Source organism: Indicator indicator, chromosome 3 (assembly GCF_027791375.1).
Source record: "Indicator indicator isolate 239-I01 chromosome 3, UM_Iind_1.1, whole genome shotgun sequence".
Lineage (NCBI taxonomy): Eukaryota > Metazoa > Chordata > Aves > Piciformes > Indicatoridae > Indicator > Indicator indicator.
Window position 1 is genome coordinate 7,513,483 of NC_072012.1, and position 27,440 is coordinate 7,540,922.

The window sequence follows — 27,440 nt, forward strand, 5'->3', positions numbered from 1 at the left end:
GTTCCACCACCCTGATAGTAAGGAACTTCTTCCTAACATCCAATCTAAATCTACCCTTCCGTAGTTTAAAACCATTGCCCCTTGTCCTAGTGCTGCATGCTTTTGTAAAGGCATGCACCCACTCACTTTACCTGCACCTTCCCATCTCAGCTGCTTTGAAACAGAAACAAAGGTTTCTCCTCTTCAGGGTTATGGTAGCTGATACAGATCTGGGATGTCTTCTGTAAGACAAAAATATCTCCTTTGTTTAAGAGGACAACAGACAATGCTTTCCCAAAACTCGTGGCCCCACTGCACAATCTTATTTTTTTTAAAGTCGTTCCAGTTTGCCAAGTGTGACATCATTTTCCCTTTGTAGTGAGGGAAACCTTCCCATTTACTCTAGATCCAAAGGCACTTTGTTACATGTTTTGAGGTACTTTGAAGGCAGAAGGTGCCTTTGTGCTCTCCCACAAGTGACAAATACATCTGGGCAGCACTGCATATTCATTTCCAGTCTCAAGCACTCATTACTACATTCTGTATCACAGACACTTTTTCCCTACACTGAAGTAGTCACACCATACCTATTAAGCACTTGACCATGTTTCTTCAATCACATTTAAGTAGGGAGCTAAAAAAAGTTCTGACTCATTAGCAAGAGACTGTTTGGGCTGTTAGAACTGCTTCTGTCTTTGCCATCCAGCTCTCCCTTCTGCCCCCCCTGTGCGCTGACTGAATTTTCCTAAGCTGCAGATGGGTCATATCTGCAGCCTATGTTCCAGCCAATGGAAAGAAACAGGTTCCTGCAGACCAGCCTGAAATAGCCTAAAAACACCTCCCCTCCCTTCCTGATCGTAAGGGATAACATGATACATATTTGCAAAGCTTGAAGCAAGGTTTAGAATATTTATACAATTTTATAACTTTGTTCTCAGGCAGATCCCGATTGCTGCGAGCCAGCTCAAAACCACACAGTACATAATACATACTTCATGTTGGACAGCAGAATTTCTGCACCTTGTACATACACACAAAGCAACATAAATACAGATTAAATTGCTAAACTTCAGCCAGTTACCCTGATTTGAGGGGAGATCAGGAATATTTAATTTCCAATTGACATCCCCCTCCCAGAACCCTCTATCCTAGGCCCTGAACTTTGAGGTCCAGAGACTGCTTGGGCTTCTAGCAAAGTTCTTCCTTATCCCTTTCATTCCTTCAGGCTGCTTCTTCATTCCTTGCATTCCTTACTTCCTCTTCATCCACTGCATCCTTATAACTTCCTGCCTGACCCCTTCTCAAAAAATCTAGTTTCTTCAACAGGCCAGCTAAGGATGACAGCCAGCAGTATAAGGTTCCTAAATGCTGTGGGGTTTATTTTCTGCTTTTTGTTTTTTAATAAGAAAAAGGGGCAGAGCCATCAAATCTTTAATCTCATTACCCTAGCAGTTCACTGCACTGAAATATGACATTGTTCTCCCATTAGAACATTTCAGATCTTTGTATAAAAGGGATACATAAGAATGAGACACACAAACTCCAACACATTTCAGTGAATTATAGTTTTATTGTTGACATGGGGAACTTCTACAGCGTTTCCCAGCAAGCAAGCAATTAGGCTATCTGAAAAACAAGCCAATAGCTCCAGCTACTGTTCTATTTATGGTCTCCCATATTTGACCAACCCAAACTGATGATTTAAACAACTAAGCAAGACAAGGAAAATGCAGATAGAATGATTATCAGTACAGTATATGCATATTCTTCTGATATTCCCCCCCCTGTGTGAATAGTACAGGAAAACAGTTGCATCAGCAGCTCATAGAACTGAAATATAAATCTTGCTGTAAAGCATATCTTGAGAAGGATAGAGTCAAACCTCCTGTGGCTAGACAATGCATGTCACATGGCGGCCGTCTGTTTCATCCAGAAATAGGGTGCTGAAGACATCATTAAAAAAGGTGGGGTGGTATTTGCAGGCTCTGTCACAGTCAGGATTAAAGTTCACCTCCAGGATCTGAGGCTGCATAGTTCTTTTTCCTGTAAAGGGTAACACAAACATTGCCCCTTAATACAAGGTCTATAAAGATCCTGAATCACTACCTGTCTTGAAGGCACAAATTACAGAAAACAACTGGGAAAAGCCATCTTTCAGGACTCAAGCCAGCAAGCCAGGCAAGTGGGTTTATTTCAGCGAGGTTGGGTTTTTTTTGTTTTTCCTTCTTCAGAGGGACACAGTCTGTTCTACCATCACTATCCAGAGGACAATTATCCCACAGATTCTGCAATCCCTATGCTAATCTAATGCCTCATTCAGAATGAGAATTTACAGCAGTTTAATAGGACCTCCCTGATACAGCTGTCTTGCTTGACAGCCTGAAACACCTTCCGGAAAACTGTTTCTCCTTTCAGTATGTTTCAGTACAAACCTGCCTTTATTAAAGCTTTCAGATGTCTACCTTCCTACTTCTAGCATTTCTGCTCCTTCACACTCCAGCCACTTCCACCTGCCACTTCATCTCACTCCTAGAAGGAAGCCAGGAAGTTTAATTTTCTCTTAAAACTTGGTGAGTACAGTTCAGAATCAAACACATTCTGTGCCAAGAGAAACAAAGGATTTTATTTCCTGTCTGGTGTTGAGATTGTAAGCAAAGGTGCAAGTTTCTGATGCATAGGTAAACAATAAACTGCTCTGCACAGAAGCAACTAACCTGTTTATTGGCTGCTGACTCACCCATGTCCCCACCTTCAACAGGTTAGGGACCTGTGCAGCTCATGTTGAGCCATGGCTGTAATGTGAAGCTGATCCTTTCACAATAGTTTCCTCAAGCTAGTAATATTAATGAGTTGCTTTGCCTCTCCCACTCAAGACAACTATGGGACAGGTGAAATAGTATTTGATATGGGAGTAGCAGACCCACATTCAAACCCTTGCTCCATCTGATCTGAACAGTAAAGGCTCAGTTTTACACCTCCTGTTTCTCAATCATTTCCCTCTATGAAATAAAAGAGTACAACCAGTTACACTTAATACTTCCCTGGCAGTCCTTTTTGTGTTGGTACCTCTGCTGCTTTTCTACCTACAAGACACACCTGTTTGGTGTTTTAACACAGCATATGTTCTTGCAGAGACCTGACAACAACTAATGGTCCTGAGAACATCAATAACACTGAAATGGTGAAATGTTGTGGCTTTCTTGCCTATAATAATGAACTGCATTAAAGACACTGGTCCAGGTGTGGAAGCCACAGAAAGCAGGATGCCTTTTTCAGGTTTTAGTAGAGAGACAGGTATTTCAGACATGCTCTCACCATAAATGGGAAAGGAAACTTGCTGCTGGTAGAGTGAGTTTGTGTGTGGGGTGGCTTTTTGTGTGTGGTTGGTTGGTTTTGGTTGGTTTGGTTTCTTTTCGTTGTTGTCCTTCTTTGCTTTGGGTTTTGGTGTTTTTTTAAAAACAGAGACTGACAGTAAGTAGGGTCACAAGGGAAGCAAAGACTCAGCCAAGCACAGTTAACGGTTCCCCCATCATTACTGTTAAACCCAAAAGATCTGCAACTCCAGACACGTTTTGGTATCAGTGGCAGGCAGAGAACACAACTCTTGCTGCTTGCAAAACAGTAAAACTTCAGACAGAAGAAAGACATTTTTGTAAAGGCCCACAAATATAAGGAATTCAACATCTAAAGAAATGAGCTTCTTACCATCTCTGCTGGTGTCCCATTTAAGCATCAAGTCAATAGCATATATAGCTCTTGATGATGGATAATCGCAGATGCCAAGAGGCGCAGGTTTAGCTGAAGCAGCTTGAAACAATTCAGCAAATGCCTTAAAGATATTTGCCTAGTAAGAGAAAAAGGTCTCTGAATGAGACAGGAGATTCCATCAAAGCAAAAACCAAATATGCTTTTAATAATTCACAGAGATTTTAAAAGAGTTTGCAAATTACACTAGCCCACAGGTGAGAATTTGCACAGCGATAGCTTCAAAACGTGCAATTAGATACAGAGAACACAGTGAAGTCAAGCACACAGCAGTATCAGGGACTTCTCTGGGAAGCAAATCAATCAGCACTCAGAAAATCCTGAAAATAGGGCATTTAATATTAGAATGAACCCCATTCTCACTACACACAGTACTGCACATGTAGAGGAGGGGAAAAAAAATAAAAAGAGTTCTGTAAACACCAGCAGTACAAGTGAAGTTCTGACTTTTTCTTGCCTATTAGTTGTTGTCTAGCTTCATTCTCTTTTTGTTCTGCAGTGAAAAAAATATTCTTCCCACTTACATTCCTCCAAAAAGGGTGGTGGGGGCATGGTGATTTTAAGAACATGCTATACTGCTATTTTGAGAAACAATCAGATATCCACTGTGAAAGTTAACTAACACACAAAAACCATACAGGTGTGAATTTTGGCATTAAGTTTATCCTGTAGTGCTGCAAATGAAAAGATGGCATAACAGGTCCTACTCTGCACACAGTACTACTCTGGGTAACCTACGTCTCTCTTTTCACCCTTTGTAGATGCTTCCAGACTGTTTTAAACCTAGTGCTGCAAAACCTGTTGTACTTCGAGTATCATGGATTGGTTATGAGGTTCTGCATCAAACTTGAGTAAATTAATTTATGGAAATCAACCCACAGTTGGGCAATTTATTCACTTCTGAAGCATACACACAGATGCTCAGCTACCACTCACTGTGTATCTTCTAGCTCCTGATAAATACGGAAGAACGCAACAATTCAGTTTTGTATGTTTCTGAACCACTTCTTCACAACCAGCTTTTTCTCTCAAGCATGAATTACAGGCAAAAAAACCCCAAACCAAAGAGAAGGCCCTCATCTGCCTCCCTGCATGTTTTATGGACCTGTAAGATTTGGAACTTCCTCTTTCTACCAGCCCCTTGGGCACTTCCTTGTCTTGTGAGTGAGCTCTGCTGCACTGCACAGCTCTGCTTAAAAGACGTAATTCAAAACCTGTGATGCTCTTCTACTGACATTACTACATACTTCAAATTCCTATTTACTTCAGTTTCCTATTTGTTCTGACACCTCCCTAATTTGTAAAGCCATTTGGTAATGGCTCTACAAAGGAAGCAAGAGTTTGATTACCTCAGCAGTTCAGCTTTTCAGAACCAGAGTTAGCATTCTGCTGAAGAAATTTTGAAAACACTTTTTCCACAGACAGGAGAGCAACATCTGCAGTGCTTAGCACACTTTATATTCTGGACCCCCCCACCTTTTTGCATCCAATATTGAACCTTCAGAACCACAAGCTTAGCTTGGCAATCCTCTGCCAAAAAAGGGTGAAACTTGCAAGAAAAAAAGATCCTGGTTCATGGGACCTGAGGATAGTAAATACTGCCTTTATTACTAAGTCCAATATAAAGAATTCTTATAGTGTAATCATGCAATAAAATTCTCAAATGATAAAACCAAAAATGTTTAAGGAGGAATTATACTAAGTCAAGAAATGATTCTAAAGTAAAAGTTAACATTTGATGTCCTTTGTGGTACTGATAAATGTAAAGTGTGTCTTCTGTGTAGAAAATCCCCAACCAACCCAACACTTTTGGAAAAAGTAGTTCACTGAGTAAAAAAGATCCATGAATATTTACAGCAGAAAGATGAATTGTTGACTTACTTGTACTGTTATCCAAGGATATTCTGGATATTGTTTTTCAAACAGAGGAATAAATTCTTCACAGTGTACCTAAAACAGTTCAGCAACATGAAAGACTTTCTTGGCTGGAAACAACCACGCAATCAACTGACAAGTGAATGGAATATAATCTTTTTTTTTGCCATTCATACAAACCCAGATAGGGAATCAGAGAGTTCCTGAATACCATTCTTGTTACAGCATTTCCTGTTATGAAAAAACATGCTACTCTCTGATGATGATTAGATGTCATTTTACTAATTATTTTTTTGTTTTCTATCAATGTACTGTGTCCAGCTTTGGGCCCCTCTAACAAAAAGACACTAAGGTGCTGGAGCAGGTGCAAAGAGGGACAACAAAGCTGGTCTGGAGAACAGTTCTGCTGAGGAGCAACTGAGACAATTGGGGTTGTTTAGTCCAAAGAAAAGAAGACTGAGGGAAAACCTTCTCATTGTCTACAACTACCTGAGAAGAGGTTGTAGAGATGGGTGTTGGTTTCTTCTCTCTAGTAACAAGCATTAGGAGGAAAGGAAATGGCCTCAAGTTGCACCAGGGGAGATTTAGGCTGAATACTAGAAGTACTTTCACTGAACAGGTTCTCAAACACTGGAACAGGCTCCCCAGGGAGACTGCTGAATCTCCTTTCCTGGAGGTGTTTAAAAGAGGCAGAGATATGGTGCTGAAGGACATGGTTTAGCACCAAACTTGGTAGTTAGAGAATGCTTGGACTCTATGATCTTAAAGGTCTTCTCCAACTGCAATGATTTTATGTGGGTTATACTGAGGATGTAGGTTTGTGTAACCCTATATAAGCACCTATGATTAGAGGAAAAGAAAGGGAAGAGTCTAGGAAAATATCTGCTTAGGACTTAGGATACTTTAAAGTGGATGTGAAATAGATAATTTGGCAACAGTCACAAAGGAGACACTGAAAGATTTTGTAAGAATGGAAAGGTGAGGGAGGATTTTACACAGCTTGCTTACCTGTTTTAGTGCTACACTGGGAGCATAATTCATGACTGTGAAATGCTTCTCATAGTCATCCAAGTCATCAAGTGAAAATGCCCTAAGGAATAAAACAATTCCTTAGCTTCCAAGGTATCAGATGTGATTCTAAGCCACTCCACAACGAGGAGAAGATAATTACCGATTGGAAAAGCGCAGCCAGAACACATCATAACTGTAGAGCTTGAGTGGTTTCACAGAGCGCAGCAATACGACGTAACGGATGTCAAATTTCACCAGCCCCACATCTTCTCGGTGAAACAGCACTGGATCCTCAATGTATTTGCACACTACCTGCAACAAAGCAGAACCACTCACAGCAAATACAATTCAGCCAAAGTGGAAGCAAAGCATCACTAGATCTTAATGATTTAAGGATGTCTTTGTCTGCATTTCGGTTTCTCTTTAGCAACGTGCACGAATGCATGATGCTGTTGTGCAAATCATAGAATTGTCTGGACCAAAAGGGACCTCCAAAGGTCATCCAGTCCAACCTCTCTGCAGTCAGCAGAGACAACCCCAACTATATCAGGTTGCCCAGGGCCTCACTGAGCCTCACCATGAAGATCTCCAGGGAAGGGGCCTCAGCCACCCCCCTGGGCAATCTATTCCAGCATTCCTCCACCTTCATAGTGAAGAACTTATTCCTGATATCCAATCTAAATCTGCCCATCTCTAGTTTGAAGCCATTGCCCCTCATCCTATCACTGCAGGCCTTTGTAAACAGCCTCTCTCCATCCATCCTGTAGGCCTCCTTCAGGTATTGGAAGACTGCTATTAGGTCTCCTTGGAGCCTTCTCTTCTCCAGACTGAACAACCCCAGCTCCCTCAGCCTGTCCTCGTAGCAGAGATGCTCCAACCCCCTGAGCATTTTCATGGCCCTTCTCTGGACCTGCTCCATCAGGTCCATGTCCTTCCTATATTGTGGGCTCCAGAGCTGGACATAGTACTCCAGGTGAGGTCTCAGCAGAGCAGAGTGGCAGAATCACCTCTCTGGATCTGCTGGCCACACACCTTTTGATGCAACCCAGGATGTGATTTCCCTTCTGGGCTGCAAGCTCACACTGCCTGCTCATGTCCAGCTTCCTGTCCATCAGCACCCCAAATCCTTTTCCACAGGGCTGCTTTCTAACACCTCATCCCCCAGCCTGTATTGATAGCAAGGACTGCTCCAGCCCAGGTGCAGGTAACTTTTACCAAACTCTGACATCATGGTGGGGGAAGAGGGAGGACAGAATGTGCTCCTTTTTTAAACCCACAAAGCTTAGAATTTCAGTGACCTTGTTTTGAACCAGAAACACAAAACAATTCTTTGTGCATTTCCACATTCCAGAAAATACATGCAAGTCCACACACCTCCCTGGGCAACCTGTTCAAGTGTCTCACCACCCTCACTGTAAAGAATTTCTTCCTAATATCCAATCTAAATCTGCCCTCCTCAAGCTTCAATCCATTCACTCTCATCCTATCACTAGAAGTCCTCACAAAAAGTTCCTTCCTAGTTTTCTTGTAGGCCCCCCTTCAGGTACTGGAAGGCTGTTCTAAGTTTTCCCTGGAGCCTTCTTTTCTCCAGGCTGAACCACCCCAACTCTCCCTCTGATCATCTTTGTGGCCTTCCTCTTGACCCACTCCAGCAGCTCCATGCCCCTCATACGCTGGGGGCACCAGAACTGGATGCAGTACTCTGGGTAGAACCTCATGAGAATAGAGGGGACAGAATCACCTCAGTGGTCCTTCTTTTGGTGCAGCCCAGGATACTGCTGCCTTCTGTGCTGCAAGAGCACATTGCTGCTTGATGTTGAGTTCTTCATCAACCAACACCCCCAAGCCCTTCTCCTTGAGGCTGCTCTCGAGCCACTCCTCACCCAGCCAGTATTTGTGCTTGGGATTGCCCTGAACCAGGTGTAGGACCTTCCACTTGGCCTTAAGTTTCTTAAACAAGAAAATCCCAGGCTGAGTTCATCACTGCCACAAATGGAGCTGATCAATTTGAATGTGAATCAGTTGTGAATTGATTGAAACTGCTTATGGCCAGTCTAGGAACTTCAAAGAAAATATACTCCCTTCTTTGCATTTTTAGACCTCCTTCTGTGAAGCAGTCTTTTCATCTCTCCTCTTTACATCACGTTAAAAACCATGATCTCTAACCTTTGGGCTGCTTTCCCTGTGCCTGATGATATTCTTAAGGTTGTTGGTGATGTGAATATCCAGGCTTCTGGCCAAGTTCCACGGTTTGCATATCCAGTGATTGTCTTCTCCTCTGAGAGACAGAAAGGGAGAGAAGTCAATAGTTGTCATTATCCACCTCATCCATCTGTCTGAACATCCACTGGAACTGATCTATGTACTCGCTTGAATAAATACTTTATAAAGCTGTGGGTGACAGTGCAAGAACTAAGGAGTTTTGACTGACAGCTGTGAGTGGTAGGTTTTTGGTGTAAAAGGGAGAAAATGCAGCCACAGCATTCACTGATCTTTTCAGTTAGGACCCATGCATGCTCTCATGGTTTATTTCCTTCTTCTGCATCTGACTCCTTCCAAAGAGGAAAACAGCCCACAAAAAGGACAGCATCATCACAGACACACACAAGTCATGGTGTGGAAGCCACTCTGCAGAGAGTCAGAGAACATTCTGGCAGGGTGCTGTGCAATTTTCCAAGCTGATTACCTAAGAACATCTCCAGAGAATTCACATGAACTGACATTGTAAGTCATCTCTTTGAGAAGAAATCACACAGTATCTCAAGAGTTCCTATTGCAAGAAAAATGAAGGCACATCATCTTTTCACTCTCTAGTACCTAGTCACCTCGAGAGGCAACATGCTGATCTTTTAATGTCTGTTTCCAAGTAAGATGGACACCTCATGTCTTCTTTTCTTCAATGTTAAAACATCCTGAGAAAAATCTTGAGCTTGATGATAAACAGCATAAACCCAGCTGCAGTTAAGAGTTTGTTTTGGATGGTTTTTTTTTTGCTGTTGTTGTTCTGGTTGTTTGTTTTTTAATTTGAAAATTCCTACCCCCTCCTTCCCATTCCCTACATACATATTAGATTGACAGTCAATCCTTGATTTTAAAAGGCAATTAAAACACCACACACTAGGGATACATGGAAGCAGTGCTCTCTCCTGGCTAATCCAGTCAATAACAGACTATACAGAGCAAACAGTGGCCAAATGAAATGCTTGGCACCTGGCATCATATGGGAAAGCCTCACCAAAGAAGTAACCTTTCAAGCAGAATACTACACACCAGGCATAAGAGGTTATTCCGTTAGCAGTACCTAAAGCTCTCTTACCAAAGAAAATCATAGTTCCCATCCACTCTGAGACAGCTGCATCAGCAGAAAGAGTGTGGATTTAAACCCTAAAGCTCAACAATTGCTTTAGGCTAACACTAAACCTCAGTTTTACTTTCCCATCCCTACAGAACTCAAGTATTTTAAAAACATTTTCTACTCTGTCTTAAATGCAAGAACAACTGCCACTGGTCCCCTGGAAAAAAAAACCAAAACAAACCAACATTTGTTGCACACACATTTTGATCCTTTGTGTATCTGTTAAATACATGAAAAAGACTTTGACTAGACAAAACCTAACAGCCTTCAAATCTGTAGTAAAATCACAGCAAAGTTTCAGTGTTTCAAAATCATAGAATCATGAAGGTTGGAAGAGACCTCAAAGATCATCGAGTCCAACCTGTCACCCTAAACCTCATGACTATCTAAACCATGGCACCAAGTGCCACGTCCAATCCCCTCTTGAGCACCTCCAGGGATGGTGACTCCACCACCTCCCTGGGCAGCCCATTCCAATGGCCAACCACTCTCTCTGGGAAGAACTTTCTCCTCACCTCCAGCCTAAACCTCCCCTGGCGCAGCTTGAGACTGTGTCCTCTTGTTCTGCTGCTGGTTGCCTGGGAGAAGAGACCAACCCCCTCCTGGCTACAACCTCCCTTCAGGTAGACTGCAATAAGGTCTCCCCTGAGCCTCCTCTTCTCCAGGCTAAACACCCCCAGCTCCCTCAGCCTCTCCTCACAGGGCTTGTGCTCAAGGCCTCTCACCAGCCTCGTTGCCCTTCTCTGGACATGCTCCAGCAATTCAACATCTTTCCTAAACTGAGGGGCCCAGAACTGGACACAGTACTCAAGGTGTGGCCTAACCAGTGCTGTGTACAGGGGTACAATGACCTCCCTGCTCCTGCTGGCCACACTATGCCTGATGCAGGCCAGGATGCCATTGGTATTACTTAATTACTCTAACAGAAAAAACAAACAACTGAAAAGTTCACATTTTCCAGGTAAAACTCCCTGGAATATTAACACAGCAAGAGCAAACTCATGGTGGTGGTAAGAACTGCCAAACCCAAAATGAAGGCTTCTAATTTTTGAGGACAGTGGGATTAAGAAAGCACAAAATGAAAGGAAGTGGAAGGATGAGCTACCTTCTGTCACGCTGCTGAAAGTAGCTGATGAACTGAGGCAGTTCTGTGTGGAGGTTAAACGTACGAGGCAACCATCTCGGCCCATCTGGTCCCCCAGCTCGTCTAGAAATGGATGCCAGGCAATCTTTGACAGTCACAAGGTTCTCGCACGGGAACTGGTTCAGCATTACCTCAGGCCTTTCCTCACTTAGCTTCCTACAAAACAGAGAAGTTGTTGGGTGAAGGAGGAATGCTGGGGAGGCCTTTGGGAGCAATTTTCATAGCAGCAAGAGAATTTAGATTATCAGGGGAACAATTGCAACCTATAATCTTTGAAGTGTGAGAAGTTGTAGAGGATGTCTGCTTCTCCCTCGTTGTCTGTGAACACAAATCGGGGGTGGGTCAGGTTGTGGAGTACTTGCTGGATGTCTGTGAAAACCCTAGAAAAAGGCATATGAAAAAAACCTGTCAATTTGGTTTCTGAAACTGATCAACTTGTGCTTGAACAAGAAGTGTTAAGTTAGACTTTCTACAAGAACTGTGCTTTACCAGTGCACATTGTGACAATCTCTCCTTAATCACAAAGACATTTTAAATTGAAGTGGAACAGAACAATTATATTTTGAGACAGAAATCTCAAATGGTTTAGTTTCTACACTTTTCACAAAAATAGCAATTCAGAAAACAGTGACTAAGTCCCTGACAGAGAAGTACTAAAATGAGGGAGACCTTGTAAATGCCTTTGTTGCTGGAAGGTCTTTAAAAATCAACCTGCTGCCATCCACAAGAAAAGAAATTAATGCAAAGTCCTGTCAGTTTAAATTCATTAGCTTCAGAAGACTATTTTCATTTCTTCAGAACTTCGCATACAAAGAAACATTTCCAAACAATCAAAACTTTTATATGAAGTATGTACATCACCTATGTGCAGGAAGTACACAGCTTTGACTCCCAGTCCCATTAGAGGAAAAAAAAAAAAAAAAACAAACAAACAACAAAAACAAAGAAGCGACCAAAAGAACACTCCAAAACCCAGCTCAAACCTGAGACAAACTACAGAACATAATCAAGACTAAGGCAAGATACTGCATATGTTAGAAACATCTCAAGTAAAGCCAGTGACCTGGCTAGCAGATAGCAATATAGGTCATGTTGATGATTTTACAGCTTGAAGTGATTAATTCAGAATTCAGCATAATGACTCACAAAGAAAGACACAGAAAACAGATCTCACGGAAAGGGGACATTTAAACAGACTAAGCAACAGCTATTTTTTCCTATGAGAAACCACTATATTCTTCCTCCTCTATGATTCTATGATTCTAAGCATCCAGCAGCTCCAAGGCAGTACAAGTGCAAGAACACATGCAACACAAGAAATACTAAAATTTGAGTTGTTCATACAGTCCCAGATCAGTACCTCACAAACAAACCCTATAAGGTATTATCACACAAAGAAAAATAGTTCTGTGCAACTGGATCCAAACCTAACTAATAAATCTTAATATCTTCATGGAAACACTATTTAAAATTAGAGTATTTCACTGCTAACACCACCTATCACTGAGTTTAGTGGCCAGATTCCCTTAGGTGGTTTAGTATATCCAGTATTAATCCATACATTTGAAAAAAATCAGATCCCTGTGCTGAAGAACACAGACTATAATGGCAGGCATCTGACAACTACTGGGCTATTCCTTTGGCTACCTTATGTGAAACAGAGGCAAGTACACTGGGTGAAAAAAACAGCATTTGCCATCCTCAGCCTTCTAAGCGAAGTTTTCAGCTGCATAATTAAATCTAAACTATCACTGGGCAAGTTAACAAATGCCTCTCAACTCAAAGTGACTGATTTTCATTAGTCCTTCTCAAGTAAAGTTGATCTGGTTAATAACAAATCACCTCAACACAAGAAGCTGGGGTGCAAGTGTGCCTACAAAATACATTTTAGCCTAACCCCAACTCTGAAGCAAAACGTTGCAATCAAGAATGTGGATTCTAATGTCAGACTACAAGCACCCTGGAGTGCAAGTCACATCACACTCTATGTAAGAGTATGTTTTTCTGGAATTGAACTAGTTATAAAGCAGTCCAGCCATGCAGTGCCTCTGCTTCTACTTACAAAAATCCCTTATCACTGCAACGTTCTTCCAACTTTCTTCTGAAATGGTTTCACACCACACACCCCATTTTTATAGTCAGGCACATGTTCAATTTAAAACACCCCATGTTGTGGTAGCTTTAGGCTGATGTCTAGAACAATTTCCACAGATTGAGTAGAAAGTGGTAGAATGTAAATAAATCACCACTGGATGCAAAAAGAAAAATAATGATAAGGTCTAAATAATGCCATTGGTCTGATAACTAACAAAGTTAGTTGTATAAAGTAACTTTTTTTCAGTTCTTTGCTCGAGCAGATACTAGCTGGTGCTTTTACTTAGCTGTTGCTCACCTTGGCTGCATTCTTGTTGTGGCTAGGTACTAACAAGCTACTCTCTGCTCTTCTCTTTCTCTTGTCCCATGTACAGGGGGGAAGGGGGGGAGAGGAGGAAGCTGTTGGTAACCCCCTGGTTTTGTCCAGGGGGGGTTCTTGTGTTGTTTATAAATTGTAAATACATGTAAATATTGTATATGTTGTACATACTCATTGCATTTCATATTTCTAGATTTTAGTGTGCTTGTAAATACAGCTTCATTTGCTTTCCAACTGAGCTGGTCTGGCAATTTTATTTTTGGGGTAATTTCAACCCACCACACGTCTTGACAATACTCCTGTTTGCCCATCTCATCCTAAGAAGATGAGTCTAATGTAGTTACACAGCACACAAAAGCATGTGTAGCCCAGTGAATGTACATGCTATAATGCATAAGTTTTTATTCTTTCTTATGCACTTTAGTTATACTCATTTATGAAAACAGTGTTACAACATTATGCAACTTTTCTTTCACCCAGAAGGTAGCACTTAGTAAAAATATTAAAAAAAAAAAAAATCTAAGTTTAATTTTTAGAAGTTCTGTAAGCAACAATCCATTTATTCTGAAGAATCCAACAAGAATAATCAGTAAGTCAGAATCTGAAGCAAGTAGCTACATAAAAAACACATCTTCAACTTGCCTCTTTTTCAAAGCTGGAAAAGGCTGTTCAGCCTCAGCACACTGCAATTATTACACTTAATCTTAGTAAGGAAGCATTTTGTTTGCAGATACGTACTTGAAAACTTTGTCTTTGTCATAAACTGGTGGGCTTATCGTTATAGGCAGTTTTTCCTTGTTTTCTGCTAAAATAGCCTAAAATACAACAACAACAAAGTTGTTAATACTAGGCAGAATAAGTGAGCAGCCTTAGGTCAAAATCCACAGTATTCAGTGGATATGAACAGCAGCTTAGTCCAAACTGAATGTTAAAGTGTGCATAAACAGTTTTATAGAAGTGATTGCAAACCAACACAATATTTAAGGAGAAGCTACAACTCAGTGTTCATCCAGGTGTTTTATTAGCAATAGCCTGCTGAAGTTTAGCCTGTTGAAATTTTTCAAACTGTAAACTTCTACAGATTACTTACTGCAATTCCTCATCTTCATGTAAGTATTTACATACACATATACAGATGTATTTGTAGTTACAGTAATAATCACAGTCCATCTGCACATCTCATTGTTCCATCATCTTTGACACAAGTGAATTCACAGAATCACAGAACTGTTAGGGTTGGAAGGGACCTCAAGGATCATCTAGTTCCAACCCTCCTGCCATGGGCAGGGACGCCCTCTACTACATCAGATTGCTCAGAGACACATCCAGCCTGGCCTTAAAAACATTCTACCCAAGCTGCATTTTGAGAAGTATATTATGGTGCATAATATGCTGCTCAGAAAAAAAAATCCCAGCTTGGTACAAGAGCAGAGGCAGAAGGGAATCAGAGGTAAGAGGCTATGAGTAAAAAAGGAACAAGAAATACAGCTTCAAGACCAGGATTTATCAACACTGCCAAAGCACCCTGAGAAATTTTTGATTCTCCTGAACTTTAATCAAAATATCAAATTACAGACTATCACAGTAATTGAAAGATGAAGTTACTGTATTTCTAACAAAATGGCTGACTGACCATTTAGTTATGATGTTTTCTTGCAAATAATAAAAAAAATAAATACAGGAGGCTAAAACCTAATTCTGCTCCTGTAAAAGCAGATAAAGGCTTTTTGTTGCCTTCAGCAGTAAACACTCCAAAAAATTACCTCACTCGGATCTTTTTCAAAGCCTCTGACTGATAAAAGGAAACATACCTTTGGATCATTGCAGATACCCTGCCAAAGGCTCACAGAAGTTTGGGAGAAGTGTATCCAAAGTAGCTGCTGGTCTGCAACAGCTCCCTGAGTTCCAGCTGCTGCAGGCTGACCTTGTAAGTCACAGTGGTGAAACGCCTGCTCAGCCACAGGCATTCCTCTTTACCTTAAAGGCTGTTACAGGAATAACTAACCAGAAGAGATACAATAATAAATCCAATTGGTAAGCCTGTTAGACAACACATTAAATATCTAACTGGAAGATGAGTACCTCACATGAAGCAAAATCAGAACACTTGCAATGTTTTGTTTTGGTTTTTTTCTTCTTTTCAGACAGTGCCTCTTCTTTAAAGAGATAAAATGTGATATTTGTTAAAATTATACCTGGTAATACTCATCAGATGGCTCTGGTGTAAAACAGTTCACATCTAACACTTCAGCAGGCACCCAGGGTAACAAAACACACTTCCTGATCAAGCGATCCGTTTCCCCATAGGCATAATCCCGAGTCACTTCATCTGCAGCAAAACAGGAAGAACCTTCTAGGAACTGCCATCTGTTCTTCACCAAAAATTCTCTCAAACCACATTACAGAAATGATGGCTGAACAGTTAACAATACCACAACTTTTGTTATTTAAATGTAAAATTGGAGATAAAGAACTGCATTGGAATGAGTATTATTTAGGATGCAAAAATTAGTCCAAAATCATCTGAGCTGGGTCAGTTTAGTCAGACAGCCAGACTCTTCTTCATATGATGGGGACATAAGTGTCCTCAAATCCAGACTACAGGAAAAAATCGTTGGTCTGTAATTTCCCAACTTCCAGTAGTTGCCTTTTTCAATCAGATTAAAAACATAGACTTTTAAGGATTTTTTGATTTTAAACTTCCTGATGACAGAATCAACAGTTTCACTACGACAATGATGCAAGACTGAAGTTCTCAATCAATAAAACATTAGCAATGTTGTTGACTGCTAAAGGCCTCTATCTTATATAAATTATGGAAATAACCTGACAGAGAATGTTTTAATTCCATAGCATTACAAATGTGCAGTCATTTTGGTCTAGAAATGTTTGTCCTACTGTGTGATGTTCAGTGATTTTTAAGAATGCTGCCTCTCTTTTGTTGTGGGCGTTTAAAGAAACCCCCCCAAAACTCACACACTTACCACCAGTTTCAAGGTCTCTCAATGGCCAGAGAAGAGTGTAAGCAATTTGTTGAGGCATATAAAACAGAGGTGCTGTTGCAAAGCTAGGCTGATCTGAATGCTGAATGCGTGATCCAAATTCATCCATAATGTACCAGACAGGAACCTTTTCCTCTGCAGTCTATATATGAATAAAGAAAAAGAGAGAGAAAGAAAGACACCTTGCACACATCAGTTGCTAAAAAAGCATCCCAGCACCTCCTGCACAATTTCTGTTTCCTTCTCCAGCCAGGACTGTGTGGAGGGGCTGGGTACAGAGTAACACTCTCATCCCTGCAGCTCTGAAGATAAGCCAGTCCAGCATGCAGCCACTGCTGGGAACAGCCTGTTCCCATCTCAACTGCACCGTCCCATCCTCTTTCTTATGCTACTGCTATTGCCTATCAGGTCCACTTCTCTACTAAACAGCCACTGCAGGGAGCTAAACTAGCAGAAGGCTGTTTGATAGAATTAGGTTTTTTTCCCACTTTTATCAGAATCAGTTTGTTAAAAGTTCAAGTTTACAGCTTAAGACTGAAGGACAGCAGAACTGCCTCCTTGCAACAACTGCTAGCTGTGTTGAGATTGCATCATCAAAGCACCTCCTGTCATAATGAAACCCTGAATGAATAAACTTTAAATTGCTTGGTAGTACTAGTGTGGCCTTTTTAGAGAGTGAGAAACAGAACACAGAGATTAGACTTAAGATTTTCAAGCAGCCAAGTGCCAGAAAGGAGAACAGAAGACAAGGTCAGCTACAGGTTGAATTAATTGTTTTCCAGGAAATCACTTTTCAAGAGGTTAACACAAATAATTCAACCTGACTCACTAATCATTCATGACAAAATGGGAAACAAAGACACAGTGTAGAAAGGTAAGAGGTACTGTTCAGATCTTCCTTTTACTTGAAGAGGAAGCAGTCACAACAAATCCCTTTCTCAGTGATGTTTTCAGGCCTGCTACTACTGTGATCTAAGCTGACAGAAAAGGTTGACCACTCCAGAGAACAACCTCAAGCCTCTGAGCGAACAGGTGCAGTCTGGTCATGCTCACGCTGCTTAGGGTTAGCCATGCCCATTCTGCATAGGGCTTCATCCAAAGAATTGAACTTTCACCTCTTTAACCCAAAAGACTCACAGCAGCTGAGTAGCTACATGACAGACCCTACAAGAGGGTTTTTAAGTGAACCCTGAGGGTTGTGTTCCCTCAGCACTTGAAGGTGTTTGAAGGCTCAAGATATGATGGTAGATTGCTGAAGGACACAGGGCTGAGGGACCAAACCTGATGTGGTGTTATCCACACCACCTAAGAGTAGCAGCCCTTGGAGCTTGCTTTGACCAGAAACAGGCTCCACCTTGAAGCTAGGAGCCTCTCACATGAGGGTGAGCCAACATTTACACAGTATCAGTTGCCAAATACAAGCTAGGAGGTTATTTGACAGTGTAGGTATATTCCTAGTGTGTAAAGCACTCTATAAAAGTGAACAAAAGTGTGAGCATAGCTGAGAAACACACTTCTAAGTAAAACAGTTGATACATGAGAAGTTCTTACCTTCACTACAAGAAAGTTTGAGTAGGGGAAAAAAAAAAAAAAAAAGATCACACAAAATACAAGCAGATCTTCCTATTCTTTTGCAACAGATCTTTCCCTTCTTTATTAAACCCCCTCTCCAAAGTTCTCCTCCAAAAGCTGGTAACAAGTCACTGCATTTTAGCCCTACATGGTACTTGCTCTCCTTCCAATGAAATGAAATGCCTGTAAAGGACCTCTGTTTAACTGAGAATGCACCTTTGGTGAGATGGCCGTATACTGGAATGTCTTCATTGGGGATCGCTCGGAACTTTCCACCATCCTAAGCAAGCTTTGGAGACTCACCCCTTGAGAAAGCTGATAGGTCTGGTTGTATTTCCACATTTCCTGCAGCACTTGCTGAACACTGCCCTCGTCTGGGAGCTCCCCGTGGAAGTCGACTCCCATGAGATTTGCCATCCTGTGCAGTAAACCAGGGATGTGCAGCAGCTGCTGGCGGGCCTGCTCCACGCGGTATGTCCAGGCATGGTCGATGAGGAAAATGCTTAAAGAAAATTTAGGTAATGTTACAAATGATATGTATTTCCCCCACACCCCACATACTTAGCCAAATGCCCTGTGAATAACAGCTACGTGTCACACAGTATCACGAAATTGTCAGGGTTGGAAGGGACCTCCAAGATCATTCAGTTCCAACCCCCCGGCCATGAGCAGGGACACCTCACACTACATCAGGTTGCTCAGAGCCACATTCAGCCTGGCCTTAAAAACTTCCAGGGATGGAGCTTCTACCATCTCCCTGGGCAACCTGTTCCAGTGTCTCACCACCCTTACGGTGAAGAATTTCTTCCTAACCTCAAATCTGAATCTACCCATTTCTATTTTTGTTCCATTCCCCCTAGTCCTATCCACTACCTGACACCCTAAAAAGTCCCTCACCAACTTTTTTGTAGGTCCCCTTAACGTACTGGAAGGCCACAATAAGGTCTTGTCAGAGCCTTCTCTTCTCCAGACTGAATAACCCCAACTCTCTCAGGTGTCCTCGTAGATGGTTTGATAACTAAGTCTTCTTTTACTCACAAAGTCTCTCCCAGAGTACACATTGTAGCATTAGAGGTTAGGAACAACTTTGCAGATGAAATTTAGGCTGTTTCTGTTCTAGAGGGCTTACTGTGCATTAGTTAGCATTGCCATGAAAAAGAGGAGAAAAACTCTTCTGTGTTTGAAGCCCAGCTCTTTTTAAAGGAAGGGAACACAAGAATGTTTTCCCTTTCAATCATTGTTACCTTTACTGAATCAACCTTGTACTCTTGCCTGAATAATATGTTGTTCTGCAAAATCATTTGGGGGCCTTCTGAGACATGAAAGTTTCATGGCTGTTTCACATGAAGCAGCTACTGGTGGGCATATTCAACATAGTATGTCCAGAAATGGTCGATGAAGAAAATGCCATGAAACAGGAAGAGCCAGGAGATCAATGTGTGGCTCCAAGCCTGTTAACTCCAACAGGACTTGGGTTCTTTAATCATGGGTTGATTTACAGGACACCAGGCCTGCTGGTAAGATTGGACACACCCGTCTCAAAGAGGAGAAAGGATCCTAGCCCAGGAACTAGCAGAGCTCATGGCAAGAGCTTTGAACTAGATTGGAAGGGGGAAGAGCACAAAACCAGGCTTGCTAGAAGTAAGTCTGAGGGCAGCACACCAATATTTGAAGGATGGTGTGCTAGTGAGGTCTGTCAGTCTGCTGTATTCTTGAAGGCATGTGGCAGCAAAGATGCAAGGGTCACTGATGAATTAGCAACCACAGGAGCACCTGAGACCAGCCAGGTAGGAATTTGGATTTCTCTCTTCAAAAAAGTGGCAAGAGCTTTAGAGCAACTGAAGTGCATCTACACTAATGCACACAGAATGGGAAACAAACAGGAGGAGCTAGAAGCCATTATCTACCATGAAAATTATGATATAGTGACCATCACAGAAATGTGGTGAGACGCCTCACAGGACTGGAGGTGCCACACTCAACAGCTACAAACTCTTCAGAGAGGATAGGCAAGGAATGAGTGGTGGTGGCATGGCCCTGTAGGTCAGGGAGTACTTTGGTTTATTCCTGCAGAAATCGTTTCAAGGTTGACTTTTCCCTATTTTCTCCCTCAGATTACTCAAATCTGTTTCTAAGTATCTTTCTGTATGATTTAAAAAGGAAAACATTAAGATACTTGCAGTCCTACCACCTGTTGCTAGATGTGCTTCATAGCATGCACCTTTTCTCAAACAGGCAGCTACATCTTATAGCAAGAAGATTTCTGAATAGGATCAAACAAGTTTTAACACAAAATACCTGTATAATTTTAGGGTTTAAGAGTACTGAAAGAATGAACACTAGTTCTGAAATCACTACTCACCTGTTGGGATTGGAGGCCTGAAGCCCATTCTCATTTGTTACAATAACTTTGAAACTAGGTTCACTTCCAGGATTTGGTTTCTTTTTTAATTCTTCTTCCATTTCTTCATCCACTTCTTCCTCCTCATCCACCTCTTCTACTTGCATTATCCCAAAGTAGTCACCAGCATCAAATACCTGAGGAGGAAAGTGTACAAAATACCAAGCTGTAGGTTGAGGCAGCACCCGGATGGGCAAAATGCAATCATGAAAGGCACTTGTAGACGATTTTGGCCTGAAATCCACTACAATAAGAATGTCAGTCTTGAACAGATAAATAAACAACAATATTTGTTCTTTCACATTTTCATAGAGCTGTTGATTCATGAAGTTTCTTTAGTTAATACTGGCAGGAAGCTGTATCAGTTTCTTTGGTAACCATAGGTCTACTACCGCTATTCTGTTAGTTTAACTCCCCAAAGAATTTTTGAAGCTGAAAACAGAGTATCTCTGCTCAGCTTTGCTAAAAATCAACCATTTCACACCTGTAAAACTAGAAGTTACCCAGACTCCACGACTATACTAAAGTATATTAAAGCCCCTGAAAAAAAAAGAGCTTCTACCAACTGAGTTCTGAACCAGTTAAGAAACCTGAGCACCTCAGCATGTTTCCCTCTCTCTTCCTTCCTTACAAAAGGAACTACCTGTGCTTATTCACCTCTACATGAACTGGGAGATTCCTCATACTGCTGTAAGTTAAAGTCTGTATTACCTCTACTAATGTTTACATTCCTGCCTATTGTGGGCATAAAAGCCTTCACCTAGAACCCACGTAAATTAAGTAAGTCGCTTCTCTTTCATCCAGAATCTTGCCAAATGGTGAGCTGGCATGTCTTTTCCAGAACTGTTAACAACTTCCATGATTTCAAAGTGAACATATGCTTGTAAGAAAAAAAAAAAAAAAGGAGAGAGAGAGAGAAAAGTGAAAAACCTCAAGACTTTACAATCCTTTCAGAGGGAGTATTTTACTAAGTTGCTCAGATATTAGATAACTAGCCAGGCAGGCACAGACAAATCATTTGTCTCAGTGTAATCTCACTAGAAAGTCACAGGGAGTGAGCGAGACCTAGAAGTGTACCTCCAGAGTTACTGGTTTAACCTGCCCACCAGTTTAATCTAGTCACATTATTAAAAGTCATTACTTCTAGACACCGACAATTCATTAGCTGTAAAATCTAGTGGCAGCAACAGGCTTTTATTTATTTGTGTAAGAGAGTTCCATCAGGATAACTATTTCTGATAAGCCCTAACAGAGCACTGAGGAAATCAACTCCACATTTGTAAAGCAAAGCCACCCACAGAGAGCTAGCAAGGCAGGAAGGTGGTGAGGAAACAACACCTGCTTCAGCTCTTAAGCCACATCATGGCATCATAGACCAGATCCAAGTGGAGAAGTGCCTGAAATTCCCTTCCATGGATCAGGGGATAGTATTGTCTTTTAGGCTGGGGAGGGGGTTAAAAAAATGCCAACATGTTGGCTAACTCCACATATACATTTTTCTTAGGGTGAAGAAAATTACTTTTCTTAGGCAAAAAAAAAAAAAAAAACAACCACAAACAAAAAAAGCACAATCTCTCTGGAAATTAAAATAAACCTATTTGTGGAAAAAAAAAAAAATCAGAAACTGACTATCTTCCACTTCAGCAGGCATAAAAATAGCTAGCAGTTCTAATTTATTTCTAGTTTCCCAGTTTTGCTAGGAGATGGTAACACTGCTAAATAGTAAGCAAACCCACAACTCTCGCTGTTGTAACTCTACCTATCCTTTAAGTTTCTGCTTAGCTGCCTGTAAATTTCCTATCCATGTAACCGCAGACAGGTCTCAACGAAAGGAAGAGTCCTTCCTCATGCTGCTGTCAGCGGTGCTCAAAGCTAATTTTCATCAGGTTGGCTCCCACCTGGATCAACTCACTGATCTGGCTCACCACCGAAGTGCTAATGCCATCCCACAACAGGCACCAAAAAAGTGCACGAGGGTGCAAACATGTTCCATTCCTCCCTGAAGTGACACTTCACCACCTGATCAAGAGTTGTCCTCATCAAACTCATTACCTAGCAGAAACCACAGCTAAGTGCCTGGCAGTCATTAGAAAATGAAAACCACGGATGTGATTCACTGAACTCCACTTGACACCTGACACAGTATGCCATACGTATGCTTTCTACACCTGACATTTGTCTTCAAGATTTTGCAAGAGGTGAGCCAGTTGCTGACTTGCAGATCAGCCTTCTCCCGCCACAGGCTCCACCCATTCGTTCCTATCAAGTCTGTCTACAATTGAAGGAGGCTGATGGCTTTCTATTTTATTAAGTATCAACTCAAGACCTAAAAATGAAAGGTCCCCAAATCCTCTAAACCAAAGTTTCTCCCTCTCACAGAGCATCAGTTGCACAAGATTGTAGCAGTTGCAATTAGCAAAAATACTCCACTTTTAACACCTTTTCAACAGATTTATGCTTAAAAAATGTTCTCCTTAAGAACCAATAACATTGAAAAAAAAAGAATTAAGTGTATTACTTATCTGAAACAATTCACACTTCTTGGAGCAGCAGCTCAAACCCACCTTGTTCAGCAGCTTTCTGTGAGATATTTGTTGTATTTTTTTTTTTTACAATTCATGGTTGATAAATGCAAAGAGTTCAGTAGTGAACTGACTGGTTTGGCAGTACGGACAGACAGCATGCTGAGAGGGTGGATGACACAGCTGCCCTCCTCTCTTCCTCCCTCCCTTCAAGAGGGTCTGTCACACTGTGAACCTGGTTAACACAGCAGCTCCATTAAAAGAATCTTAAGCTACTTATCCAAAACCCAGTTGGATAAGATTACACTACCAGTTTGAAATGTGTAATGTCTGGCTAGAAGCAGAACACGTAGATGTGGTGCTTAGAGACATGAGATAGTGGTAGACTTGGCTGTTTCTGGCTGGACCTATTTCTGGTTGGCCTTGATGATCTTAAACGTGTTTTCTAACCTACAGAATTCTATGATTCCAAGTAATCCACCAAAGTAATACACTACAAGACAGCAAAGGAGTAGCAACACATTTCAGTGGCACAACCATTTGCATGCAAAACACGCTTGGGCAAAATCTCCCCCCTCTTCGTATTTCAGGTGTTGCTTCAACCTAACAAACCCAAGGAACAAGACAAGGTGATAACAAAGCAGGCACGTGTCATGATTACCATGCACAGGCATCTTCAGCCAATTCCTTTTGAGCATGCTGCAAATTGCTCTAAAAGCCACAGGTAGCCTTTGAGCAACACCATGCCCTCGCTTGCTCTGGAAAATAAAGTCTAGTGGTATTGATCATGCTGCACACCTTCTAGTAATAAATTATAAGCTTCAATTTCTAAGCGGGATGAAACTCTCAGCAGTCCTTTGCCACTGACATCTCAGGACTAGAAAAATCTGGCTGTCGTACACAGAAGCCTGCCACATAACTTACCATACGGCAGGAACAGAAAAAAAAAGAAATATTATGAATAAAATTTTATGTAGTTACTCTTTTTCTCTGGCTTATAACTAGGCCATACATGGTTTCTCCAATAATGTAAGAAACAACCACTAAATAGGGTTTATAGTAACCTACTACACGTGCATCTGTTTTGTTTTTTCAAGATTCTCGCAGAAACAGAAAAGTTTGACTTCTAAAGACCACGGAATGCTAAACAAAATAAATAAATAAAAGCAGGTTCCTTGATCTAGCATGTTTTGAACAAGCAATCCAGTTTGCTTCATGGTTACGTAACGCTCTTACAATGAAACATGCTCCAGCAGATCTCGAGATAAATAAATAATAATTAAAAACCCCAAACCAAACCACAAACACAACTCTCCCCCCCCAAAAAACCAATCAACCAGCCAAAAAACCCCACCAAACAACCTGTTTCTCTCACAGGCTTTAAGGTACACACAAGAGCAGCACACCTTCACTCTGTGTGTTGAAGCATGCGTGAGTGTTGGAAAACAGCTGCCTAGAGGCTGGGTTCTAGAGGTACTGACGTAAGAGAGATTGCTATCTGCATTATGGACGCAAATTTTCCAAGTTCTAGGCTAGAAAGTGTTCATCTTTGCAACAGGTTAAGACAAGACAAAAATACCCTCCCACCTTCAGACATGAAACAAGGAAACATCCTATGGCTCACCTTGCACTGGACACCTCCCCCCCCCCCCCCTTCCCTCCCATTATTCTTTATCTGGACTCCCAAAACATTTTCATCCTCCACCTTTGCTTTCCTTACTGCTGCTTCGTCAGACACTCCACACAGTTCTCATTAAAGGTACTGTAATGCTGTCTCTACCTCCTCAAGAGCTCATCCTAGTCAACTGCACTCCTCTATGTAATTTTCTCAGTCTTTTGCCCTTCTTCTGGATAAAACCCAGAAGCTGTAACAGCAGAGACAAGCCCCATGAGCACCCTAATGCGTCTTCCTAAGCACACTGAACTCTCTCTCTCCGCACACACTGTAACACTTGGTACAAAAGAGCATGCCCAGCCACCACTGCAAGCGAAATGAAACAGGAACTGCCTGTCTCCTTAGGGCATATGCTTTCTTCACCCTGCCTTTCACCATCCTAGCCTATGTAAACTAATCAGAGCCATGGGTCTCCTCTCACTCAAATGTCCCCCATAACATTCAAGGATTTCAGCCAGGATACAAATCTTCAGCATATGTTACATGCCAGCACAATTCCATAGTTTGCCAGCTACACAATACTGGCATAGTGGCAATGCAACAGCTTGCAACTTCGGGTTTTCATACAGGCTTTACACTGTCCTCTATTTCATCCTGTTTAAGCACATCCCTTCTCATACCTTCCTGTTTAAGCAGAGCAGTAGGTATTTCCTGCTCCAAATTACTTGCATGTAGGCTTGTTGAGAGGTATAACACAAGAGGAAGTTTGTGACTGGGCATAAGCTTGAGTTCATCTGGATTTATTTTCTCTGTAATACATAACTATTCACATTATTAGCAGCACCAGACACTCCACTGCTAGCAAGTGGCAAGAGCATATTTAGGCCCTTCCTCACTGTATCTGCTATAAACTCTCAGATCACGTAATGACTTGCTATGCCTCCCATCTATCCCAACTCTGCAGCTGAGATGACGAAAAGGTGCATTCAAGTAATCAGAAATTAGTTGGCTTGTACGTGTATGTTAAAGTCCTTTCTTCTTCCCCACAGTCTTACACTGCCTGTTCAAAATTCTCATCCCATCTCACTTGTTTCTCCACTGCTCATCATGCCCTTCAGCACCCCACCACCAGTTCCCTTTTCTCCTTATACCTCCAGGTGCCCATCAGACCATCGGTGCAGGGCTGAAAGTTCACCTCATTATTGCTTTCTCTAGGTACGCTCCTCCAGACACCCTGGAGCGTTCTCAAGTCTTTAGGCAACTAGCTTCGGGTTGTCTCTTTCCTGCCTCAGTTCCTTTCTCCAACAAATCTGAGACAGCTTTCCTCATCACTGAACCTGGCTGCATATGTGCAAAGTGGGGAAAAAAAAAAATCTAAATTCACCTTGTGTCTTTACAAGTTTTTTGCACAAAATGCCTGTGCTGCCACACTCCCTTTAGTTCAGGAATACGTCTGGACTCCTGATGTCAGCTTCAGCTAAAACATGGTCAGCTCCTGCGCACTGCCTCGGCAGAGCTACAAGAGGCGAACTCAAAACAGCTCACAAAGGGCAACATCCCCAAATTTATGGCGTTGCGTCTGTGAGTGACAAAGGCTTACAACTTGCCCCAAACTTGGCTTGATAAAGTCACTCAACACCATCAGAGATGCTTGCATTATTATTTTAACCACTGTCAGAACGTTCTTTTCCAACCACTTTTTCTTTGGAAGAGTTGATCAGCTTGCACTTGGATCGGGAATAAAAAAAATTACAAAAAACTCAAGCAAAACAAAAAGCAATAAACCACCTAGCCAAAACCATTCGCAGAAAGCAGCCCGGGGGAGAGCTAACTCGTGCGTTTTGCGACTTCCCAGTTAGTGATTGACAACTAGGTACACCGGCGTAGAAGTGAACTGGGAAGGAAAAAAAAATATAAAATCAGGCAAAAACTTAACCAAACCCTAATGCATATAGGACAACGTCCTGACTTTAACACTACTGCTGTTGCTTTTCCACATTCCTCTTCGGCAAAAAGGCTTTAGGACATACTCATCACCCCTCTCCAGTACTGCATCTCCAGTTACCAAACGCCTTCAAGCTTCATGCTGACAACAATAGGACGAAACCAGATACACCTCACTTCTTTTATAGCCCTAAGCTGCAACTCTGATAACACAACTGGCACGAGAACACGGAAACCTCGCACCCCGCCACTGCCCCCTCACTGTGAGAAGCCCCTTCGGCGGGGCGCGGCTGGGTGCCCCACTCGGCGTTTCTCGCCGAAGGGGCTTCCCGCAGCACCACCTCACCCGCCAATGGCGCGCGGCCACCCACCTCACCGCGCAGCTTCCGGCATAGACTCTCCCAGTAGCATTCCGGCACCCTCGATGAGCGGAGCGCGGCCCCATGGAGGGCCACGAAAGCCGCCAGATCCTCCTCAGAGCCTGCCGACATAGCTGAGTACCGCCACCACCCGTTCCCGCGGCCCGCCCCGGCGCAGACCGGAACATGCCGGCGGGAACAGCCCCTGAGAAGGAGGAGAGAGCTGCGGAGGCGTTGCCAGAGGCGCGGCCTCAGTGGGGTGAGTGGCGATCGTGGCCGTTTGGGTGGCGGCTCGCCTCACGAAGGACACGGACGGCTTCCAACCATCCAACCACCGCTGAAGACAACATGTGAGGAGGGCTTTTCTCTGTTCAGCAGGAGCGGATTGTGCTTCTGCTTTGATCTTCTCCTTCCCTGCAGATTTAATAAAACCACAGTGTTTGTGGCGCGGTGCCGGCCACAAGACAGAATCATCATAGAATA

The 27,440-nt window shown here is 42.2% G+C and overlaps 1 protein-coding gene across 1 annotated transcript; it reads right to left on the bottom strand.

Moving 5' to 3' along the window:
* Window positions 1-1,566: 1,566 nt before the first annotated feature.
* TTLL12 (tubulin tyrosine ligase like 12) lies at window positions 1,567-27,099 on the bottom strand. The gene is made up of 14 exons (XM_054399336.1): window positions 26,970-27,099; window positions 20,479-20,654; window positions 18,420-18,618; window positions 16,527-16,686; window positions 15,738-15,871; window positions 14,281-14,357; window positions 11,393-11,509; window positions 11,091-11,285; window positions 8,797-8,908; window positions 6,791-6,942; window positions 6,628-6,709; window positions 5,626-5,694; window positions 3,685-3,823; window positions 1,567-2,022 (listed from the first exon to the last, which is right to left on the bottom strand). The coding sequence occupies exons 1-14, from the start codon at window positions 27,087-27,089 to the stop codon at window positions 1,871-1,873; spliced, it is 1,884 nt and encodes a 627-aa protein (XP_054255311.1). The 5' UTR covers window positions 27,090-27,099; the 3' UTR covers window positions 1,567-1,870.
* Window positions 27,100-27,440: the final 341 nt, after the last annotated feature.